The 9,929-nt window shown below is 46.5% G+C and overlaps 1 protein-coding gene across 1 annotated transcript in view; it reads left to right on the top strand.

Moving 5' to 3' along the window:
- The window catches only part of itsn2b (intersectin 2b), a gene marked incomplete at its 5' end in the record, with an annotated part of 42,221 nt that overhangs the window by 6,726 nt on the left and 25,566 nt on the right, over window positions 1-9,929 (top strand). Inside the window, 11 exons of the mRNA XM_083650619.1 lie at window positions 1,301-1,364; window positions 1,620-1,757; window positions 1,918-2,006; window positions 2,508-2,770; window positions 3,143-3,292; window positions 3,559-3,699; window positions 4,863-4,950; window positions 5,548-5,687; window positions 8,057-8,155; window positions 8,198-8,283; window positions 9,037-9,854. Coding sequence (XP_083506745.1) covers window positions 1,301-1,364; window positions 1,620-1,757; window positions 1,918-2,006; window positions 2,508-2,770; window positions 3,143-3,292; window positions 3,559-3,699; window positions 4,863-4,950; window positions 5,548-5,687; window positions 8,057-8,155; window positions 8,198-8,283; window positions 9,037-9,854 — 2,076 coding nt within the window. The remainder of the gene's footprint in view (window positions 1-1,300; window positions 1,365-1,619; window positions 1,758-1,917; window positions 2,007-2,507; window positions 2,771-3,142; window positions 3,293-3,558; window positions 3,700-4,862; window positions 4,951-5,547; window positions 5,688-8,056; window positions 8,156-8,197; window positions 8,284-9,036; window positions 9,855-9,929) is intronic.

The raw sequence follows: 9,929 nt of genomic DNA, 5'->3' as shown, positions 1-9,929 counted from the left end.
CTCGCTGGCGACGCTAAACTTTTAGCTAACCTGTTCGCATCTATGTTCGCAATGGCATCCCAAGTATCATCATACTATTATTAGTGGGGGGCCTTGGGAATATTTTGGTTCAGATTCTTCCAAAAGCACCAAATTTGTCACAGATGTTGTCCATACCATACTTACCGGGTGCCAAGATAGGCGCCCCACGGGGCCGCCGTATTTGCAAAATCCAATTTGGCCACCACCCAAAAAAACAAAAAGGGTTAGAATCATAAATTACCACTTTTTATGGGTTTTCTGGGTCATAGAATCTGATTCTGATGTTATTTCAATTATTTGAGGTCAAGTTTACCCCTCAAAGTTAGCATAAAGGTCATTTTGGGGTCAAATCCAGTGTTTCTGGTGCGTCATCGCAGATTCTACCTCCAAAAAAGTATTTCTCATTATAAGCTGTACATGTATATGTCACATTAGTTTGACATCTCATTATTTGATGTTTACTCCTCAAGGTCACTAGAATATAGGTCGTTTTGGGGTTAAATCCAACTTCTTTATATTTATTCATTATTATTATTTTCTGAAATAATGTTTTGCCCTATAACGTTAGATTTTCAAAAGTGTCTATTAGAGACAGGGGAGGGGACAAAACGTGACAAACAGTAACAACATGTATCTTTGGTAAATAGTTACCAGTAAAACAAGAAGAAGTACTGTAGGTCTACTGGAGATTCATTGTCAACATTAAGAAGACAGGCAAGTTGAAAGTAATGTTAGCAAAGTGCTTGAATGTTCTGATATGTAACGACAGACGTTGACACGTTTTGGAACATCGCCGCACGCTGGCACGATGCTCCTACAAGCACAATGCTTATTGTTTTGAATGATTTGGCATCTTCTATTACTGTCAACACTAGTATTGTTGTATTGTAATAATATGCCATAAAGGTTTATTGACATTTTGGGGAGAGCAGGAAAATATGTATATATATATATATATATTTTTTTTTTTCCTCGCCTGGCGGGGGCGTCGGGCCCACCAGGCCTGTAGAATGGTAGGGGAAACACTGCTTACTGTTCTTCTCTGACATTACCGGTATGTGCCTTTTCACCCTTTCCACACACGCACACACGCACACACACACACACACACACACACACACACACACACACACACACACACACACACACACACACACACACACACACACACACACACACACACACACACACACACACACACACACACACACCTTACCTTTCGACTCCACCACACCCACACACACCTATGCTACACATTCATTGTCACATTTGTTTTCAGGCCTGCAGGTGAGAGGTGCCATGGCAGCCACCATGCTGACTCAGACACAGCTGGCCTCCATCTGGTGAGATTTATTTCACGTGTGTGTGTGTGTGTGTGTGTGTGTGTGTGTGTGTGTGTGTGTGTGTGTGTGTGTGTGTGACAACCGGTACTTACCGGACCAAATTTCAACGTAGGTAACCTTTACTAACATTATCGTTTGCAGTCGCAATAAAAAAAAATCCACTTTAAATCTGCTTAAAATTGGAAAAAGTCAGTCAGAAAAAGGCACTGTTTAGGCTTCTTAAAAGTGACTGGTCTCCTCTCCTCTCCTCTCCAGGACTCTAGCTGATGTGGATAAGGATGGCAAGCTGAAAGCTGAGGAGTTCATCCTGGCCATGCACCTGGTGGACATGGCCAAGACTGGACAACCGCTACCGCTAACACTGCCAACTGAACTGGTGCCGCCCTCACAGAGGTACATGAACACACAAACGCACACATGTGACCATAACACGCGACGAAATGTCATTTTGATACAAGTGTTGGGAACATTTAAGCAAATGAAATATAATAAATATATACAGGTATGTGCTAAATTTATTTGTGTATTGTATTATGTGTCATGTGTATTCCAGGGGTGCAGTAAATGGATCCAGCTCTTCTGTCTATGCTGCTCTGATTGATGACTTGGACATAGAACCTCCACAGAAGGCCAAGACCAACAGTCTGTACCATCAATTATTACCATCAAAGATGTAGAGAGAGAGAGAGAGTTTGGCCAGGTTTAACTGTGGGCACCATGCCAAATCTCCTTTTTATCAAACTTAAGACCTAACTTGCTGCAAATATGCAACAAAGCTCTCCATAACACTTCCTACGCTCAGCCTACCAACGATCATCTGGCACAAGGAAGCACAGGCGCCTTTTCAGTCTCTGCCGGAGATGCTCCTTATGTTCTGTTTAGTCCTATATGTTTTAATCTCTTACCTTGTTTTATCATTTTGTATTATTATATTGTACCTTTCTATCCTGTAACGTACACACAGTAGCTTCTACTGTGCACCAGAATTTAAAGTATCTATCTATCTATGTATCTATCTATCTATCTATCTATCTATCTATCTATCTATCTATCTATCTATCTATCTATCTATCTATCTATCTAATCTACTGCCACTAAAAACTAGCAGAGACATAATCAAATGTCTTCTTTGTCCATCTTCAGTGACGTTTGAGGATAAATTCAAAGCCAACCTGGAGCGAGGGAACGCCGAGCTGGAGAAAAGACGGCAGGCGCTCCTGGAGACGCAGAGGAGGGAGGAGGAGCGCCGCGCTCAGAAGGAGAGAGAGGAGCGGGAGAAGAGAGAGAGGGAGGCCCGGGAGGCAGAGGAGAGGAGGAGGAAGGATGAGGAGAGGAGGCTGGAGCGGCAGAGAGAGCTGGAGAGACAGAAAGAGGAAGAGCGACAGAGGGAGATCGAGAGAAAGGAGGTGAGTCGCGAGGTCACGGCTCTCTGGACGAATTTGGTCTGTGCACAAATTACGCAACGGTGGGGGCCCTCGCTGGCAACGCTAAACTTTTAGCTAACCTGTTCACATCTATGTTGGCAATGGCATCCCAAGTATCATCATCCTATTATGGGATGCGATGCGAACAGTTGTATTATTCCCAGGCAACGACACACGTTGACACGTTTTGGAACAGCGACGCACGCTGGCACGATGCTCCTAAAAGCAAAATGCTTATTGTTTTCAATGATTTGGCACCTTCTATTACTGTCAACACCAGTATTGTTGTGTTGTAATGATATGCCATAAAGGTTTATTGACATTTTGAAAAATGTGCGTGTGTGTGTGTTCCAGGCGGCGCAGCGGGAGCTGGAGCGTCAGAGGAAGGAGGAGTGGGAGAGGAGGAGGCGCGGGGAGCTGCAGATCAAGCGCGAGCAGGAGCAGGATGACATCATCAGACTGAAAGCCAGGAAGAGGAGTCTGGAGATGGAGCTGGAGGCGGTGGTGAGCGGCAACAAGACACTTTCAGTAACACGTAGACGCGCTGTCTGACCTATGACCCTCGACACACACACACACACACACACACACACACACACAAACACATCAAAGAGAGTGTGAGTTCAAGTGGGATAAGACAAATTGATGCGTGAAACACTATTTTGTCTTTGTCTCCATCTGACCTCATTGTCTTCCTCCCCTCTACTTTCCCTCTCCCTCCCTCCCTCCCTCCCTTCCCCTCCCTCCCTCCCTTCCCCTCCCTCCCTCAGGGTAACAAGCATCGTCAAATCTCAGACCGACTGCGTGACACCCAGAGCAAGAAGAAGGTCCAGAAGACAGAGGTGGATCTGACCCATCAAAGGAGAGAGACACGCCGACAGGACATTGACAACCTGCAGAGACAGCTGGAGGTGTGTGTGTGTGTGTGTGTGTGTGTGTGTGTGTGTGTGTGTGTGTGTGTGTGTGTGTGTGTGTGTGCGCGCGCGTGCATGCATTTCTAAAGCTAGAGTGAATATGTCATATGAACCTAGAAGACCTAAAGGCCTAAACAGACTCGTCCGTCCACCTCGAATTGGAGCCGTCTCGCCGTCTGCCGGCGCCAGCGAGCCCTACACGCTAGGACGTCACTACACCCTCCCTCCTGGAAAATGGCGGCGATTGAGTGCAAGGCGGTCTGAATGAAATTGAATGTAACGTTCCCAATTCTATGTATTAAATTCTAAAAAACGACCCTCAACATTTGGGAAGGCTAAGCCACACAACTAGTTCGTTATAATCTAACATCATGCTTCGAAGACGACTTTACGACGATGAGGACGGTAAGGACTGCTGACGTCACGCACGTATCGTCGCCGCTGAGTCACATTTTCTAGCAGCCCCCATCAGCCGACGGCGCCCCCTCCCCGTATGACGGCGCTCCACCCGCCGTCATAGGGCGGGGTGAGGCTCTGACGGACGAGTCTGTTTAGGCCTTAAGGCATCAGAACCATGTCATGCTAGTTTGTCAGCAAGCATGCATGCATGAAAACTAGCCCCTCCAGAACCTTTCTATGTCAGAGAAAGGTTCTGGAGGGAATAAAAATGTTGCAGAGCATTCTGCAACACTTCATTTGGCAGGATCCCCATGGGTCCTTGAAATCCTTGAAAGTTTGTGAATTTGAAAAATCAAAATCAAATCAAAATCACACATTCAAGACTCTCTCTTTTTAATTGTCTGTGAACTTCTACTAGTTCTCATTTGAAAGATTCTCAGTGTTGCAACAGTAATTCATCTGGATCCATGTCTCAAACTATGCCATGTTGGCTCCTTGAATTTGGGGATTTGGGAACTCTGATTTGATGATTTGTGGAGCAGCAGGTTGTGAAGCTGCTATGGTTTGTTCAAGTGCTTTCATGACACGGTTTACTTTGGCAAAGTAGCTATGATTAGTAAAGCATTTGTTTTGGCCTTTGCTGAGAGAGTGTGAATTTATTTTTTCCCCAAATCATTGTTTCCTCTCGTATGATTCATTCTGTCTTGTTCCCCTCTGGTGACGCATGTTTTCTTCCTGATGATGCATTTCCTCCGGGTCAGGAGTTCCAGAGGAAGTTGTCCCAGCTCACTCCAGAACAGAGGAGACTTCATGAGAAACTCCAAAACACGGCTCTAAATAACCTGCCAGGTTAGTAAGGATGGACAGATGTATGGATGGATGTTTAGATAAGATATGATGAAACTTGAATGTTCTCTGTGGGCAAATTAGGTTGTTGCATCTGTAAGTAGTAATATGATACCACAAAGTAAAAATAGAATAGAATGTACAAGAGCAGCAGTGCCCAATAGGTAGATGTGATCTACCGGTAAATCTCGGACCAACAATAAGTACCTCGCCAAAGAAATCCAAAATGTAATTCTTTTTTATTTATTTTATTTTTAATGCATAAACTAAACCCCACTCGTGTATAGCTATCTGCAGTATTATATAACATGATTAAATCATGTTAAATAGATAATATAATACTGTTAAAATGTGCTAAATATGTACCTGGAGGAACAAGGATATTCTTTTTAAGTAGCTCTCATCCTAAAAAAGTTTGGGCACCCCTGTACAAGAGCATAGCAAATGAGGAAATATATGAGTAGAACTGAATGAATCTACCTACTGATTGTAAAGCGCTTTGGATAAAAGCGCTATATAAATGCAGGCCATTGACCATTTACCATATACACAGGAAATGCATAAAAATATCTGAATTGTAAACACGTTTCCTGTCTGCAGTGTCGACCATGGCCACCATGAAGCGCACCGTTACAGAGAAGAGCGGAGCCTGTCGGAAATTACGGGAACAACTGGAAACTCTGGAGAGAGAGACTTCTGCTAAACTGGCTGAGATGGACCAGTATAATAAAGATATACAGGTATGAAATACAAAGTTATTCTGACATACAACAGAATAACATAGTATCTGTGAAAGCAATATTTCACATAGAATATTTACATTTAGCCTATCATGATATAGCCTATCAACTGAGCGTGTATGCTCTCTCTCAGCAGTGCCCCCACATTCACACCGGGAGCTGCCCAGTGCAGCCACAGTGTGCAACTAACTGGTGGCTCCACTGCAGCAGCTGGGGGGGTTGAGAGCCTTGCTCAAGGGCACTGATGGTAGTTGAAGGGGAATGCTCACCTCATCAGTTATTAGCAGACACACACCCATAGCCATTCCTCACACTTTAGCTGCCTTGGGGATCCTCTGACATTATATATATATATATATATATATATATATATATATATATATATATATATATATATATATATATATATGGTAAAATGGCCTGCATTTATATAGCGCTTTTATCCAAAGCGCTTTACAATCAGTAGGTACATTCACCCATGCATGCACTGATGGCAGCAGGCTACCACGCAGGGTGCTGGCACACCATCAGGAGCAAGTTGGGGTTCAGTAGGGACACAAAATGGATTATCAGGCCTACCTGAGGCTTTGCTTTGCCATGCTAGTAGGTATGCACTAGCCTGGGTAAACCCAGCCTCCACGTGACCTCTATCTATGTGCTATCAGTCTGATAGCACATAGATAGAGGTCACGTGGAGGCTGGGTTTACCCAGGCTAGGTATGCACTAGAAGTGTGATTCCCCAAACAGATCCGCACACATGTCCTGTCTTTCCTGTAGTGTTTTTCTAATCTAGCAGCGCTAAGCTTTGCCTGCAGTGGTTTTTGAGCCAGTTCTAACACCAGCCCAGGTCTAACACCAGCCCAGGTTTAACACCAGCCCAGGTTTAACACCAGCCCAGGTTTAACACCAGCCCAGGTTTAACACCAGCCCAGGTTTAACACCAGCCCAGGTTTAACACCAGCCCAGGTTTAACACCAGCCCAGGTTTAACATGACCACAACCCATGGAAGTGTGGACGACTCGATGGGTTTAAGGACCTGAATGAACTCTTTTTAAAACAAATCTATGGAGTGTGCACGATGCCAAGCAGATATCCTACTACTGCTGCTCTGCCTCTCTATGCCAAAACCCCCCTCTTCTTAACTAATCCCTCTGTTGTTCCTTCCCATCATGCCCCTCTTCCTTGCCTTCCAATCCCGCCTGCATCCCTTCATCACCATCTTTAACCTTCCATCCCTCTCCTCTTCTTCCTCTTGGAAAATCTCTGCTGGATCTGCCTCTTCCTTCTCCTCCTTCCTTCCGTCCTTCCCACTCTCTGCCCTTTGACCCTTCCTCCATCCCTCGCTCCCTCTCTCCCTCCCTCTTCACAGCCTGTGGATGCTGAGGACTCTATGCTCCAGGCTGTCCTCTGTCTGCTGGCCTGCCTCCGTAACCTCTTCTACCTTCTGAAGGTTTTCCTGCCTAGTTTCCTATGTTGTTCTTCTCATCACCTCTCTTCTCTCATCGGCTCTTTTCCTCCTGCCCGTTCATTGCGCTGCTTGTTTATTCATTTATTTCTCCATTCTTTACACTCTCCTTTCTGTGCTGCCCTATCATCTCCGTTTGTATTTCTCTCCTTTTACCGTTCTCTTTTTTTACTTTACCCTTTATCTGAGCGAGAGAGACAGACATGCTCTGTTAAGAAGCCGATTTGACATCATTGATGATGTCACACCTGTGACATCATCGGCTTATTGATGCTCATTGTATGAGCTCCCCCCACTCGGAGGTGGCTGAGGATCACCCCGCCTGGGCTGATCTGACTTCATTGCTGCGTATTGCATTGCATCCTCGTATAGGAGGAGTAGGGAGATCACTGATTCATTATTAGTTAGTTAGCCAGCGCGCCATCGTTGATGATGTCATCGTGGAAGCTCGTGATGACATCATTGGTCATGAAGGTCCACGTCATCGGATGATGTCACTTGCACGCAACCTCCAACGTGCACCCGTCATTTCAGATGCCGAAGTGCCGCTTGCCGGATTTGACCTGGCTACCCGCCAAGGGATGACAGTTTTGTAAATGGCAACAACTGCTTTATCCACTGCGCTACCGTCCCTCATCCCCTTGAGAACCTTGACTGGAACCTTCTTAACACTGTCTCTCTCACACGCTCGCACATGCTATGTGTTTAGTCCCTTCTGTGTGCTTGCCGTGCATCGTGTTTCGGCATGCTGTGTGTGTGTGTGTGTGTGTGTGTGTGTGTGTGTGTGTGTGTGTGTGTGTGTGTGTGTTGGCCTATGACATTCTTCTCGTCAACTTATTGTTTCGTTTAGTAGCATGTTTTTAGCATTTTGCAAATGGTGTGTTTTGTGTCTTGTGTTTCAGGACCTGAGAGAGAGCCAGCGGAAGCAGCAGACGGCACTAGAGAAACTACGGAGCATCAAAGAGGACAAACGGCGCGAACTGGAGAGGAGGAGGAAGCAGGAAGAGGAGAGGGAGAGGAGGGAGGAGGAGAGGAGAAAACAGGAGGAGGAGGAGCACAAGCGGAGGGAGGAGGAGAGGAGAAGACAGGAGGAGGAGAGGAAGCGCAGGGAGGAAGAGGAAGTTCAGAGGTACGCTGCTTTCGTCGCCGCTTTATTCTTTAAAATGCTCATAAATATAAAATGTGTCATTTCCCAAGCTGCCATAGCATTCCTGTGAGAGTCGAGTCTGTCAATAAGTCTATCAAATATCATCTGAATAATACGACAGCGTATTAGTGCCATTGTAGGAAAATAATGAAAATTTGATTTTGATTTGATTTGATTTGATCTTTATTTATCTCCAACAGATCAAACATAAAATCACAGTAAAGACCAAATTTAACCATAAACAAATGTCTTTAAACCAGAGCAGTGGCCTTCAACCAGGGCTCCGTGACCTCTAGAGCAGTGGTTCTCAAATGTCTTCACATGAAGGACCCCTAAACTAACATAAATTGGACCACAGACCCCCATTTGATAGGAGTTTGTCCCACGGTCTCCCATGATAAGATTGATGCTTTTAAAGTAGATGTTTTATTACAGAAAGTGTATAAAACCCATGACCAAAATAGTCATTGTGTTACTTATGAATGGAATTACAGCGGAAATAAATGACCCCCCTTTTGGCTGGGGACCCCCTGGAACCCCCTCAAGGACCCCTGGGGGGGAACCCGGACCCCCATTTAAGTTTTTCTCTCAGAATATGACACCCCTACAATACAATGACCTACAATGGCCCGTATGTGCCATCATAGAATAACATCCAATCTTCCATTTACAAAACAAACCTTTGAGATGAAAAAGCGATGAGTTTCATCCAGACTGTTTTCTTGTCCCTTGCAGGCGTGTGAAGCAGGAAAAGGAGCGGCAGTTGCAGGAGAAGCTGAAGAGGGACGAAGAGGAGCGGCAGAAGAGGCTTCAGGAGGAGAGAGATGCCAAACTGAGGGAGGAGGAGGAGAGGGAGGTGCAGGCTCGCCTCCAGGCCGCCAAGGAGCAGGCGGAGCGAGAGCGCAGGGCCAAGGAGGAGGCGGAGCGGAGGAGGCGAGAGGAGGAGGAACGGCTGAGGGAGGAGGAGAGGAGGAGGCAGGACGAGGAGAGGAGGAAGCTGGAGGAGGAGAGGAGACAGCTGGAAGAGGAGAGGAGGACATTGGAGGACGAGAGGAGGAAGGAGGAGAGGAGGAGGAAAGAGGAGGAGGAGCGCCGCCGACGGGAGGAGGAGAAGAAGAGGCTGGAGGAGGAGCGGAGGGAGGAGGAGCGGAGGAGAGAAAGGGACGAGGAGGAGAGGAGGAGGCAGAGGGCGGCGGTGGCAGCCGTCCGAGATGCAGAGGACAGGAGGAAGAGAGATGAGGAGGAGAGGAGGAAGCGGGAGGAGGATGAGAGGACGAAGCGAGAGGAGGAGGAGGAGAGGAGGAAGAGAGAGGAGGAGGACAGGCGAAAGCAGCAGCAGCAGCAGCAGCGAGAGGAGGAGGAGAGGAGGAGGCGTGAGGGGGAGAGGAAGAGGAAAGAAGAGGAAGAGGAGAAGAGGAGAGCCGAAGAGGAGAGGAGGAGAAAGGAGGAGGCGTCTCGGCAGCAGCAGCAGCAGCCTAGCGCAGCAGGAGGAGGGAAGTTGGACATTCAGGAGAAACTGACCGCTCTGCTGAGAGGCCTGGAGGAGAGGAAGGGTGAGACACACACACACACACACACACACACACACAGGTTTGATTTAGAGGAGTTATGATGATTTTGTATCTGAC

The sequence above is a fragment of the Poromitra crassiceps genome (assembly GCF_964638095.1).
Source record: "Poromitra crassiceps genome assembly, chromosome: 14".
NCBI lineage: Eukaryota > Metazoa > Chordata > Actinopteri > Beryciformes > Melamphaidae > Poromitra > Poromitra crassiceps.
The sequence above is the reverse complement of the archived record's forward strand: the minus strand, read 5'-3'. Positions and strand labels throughout refer to the sequence as shown.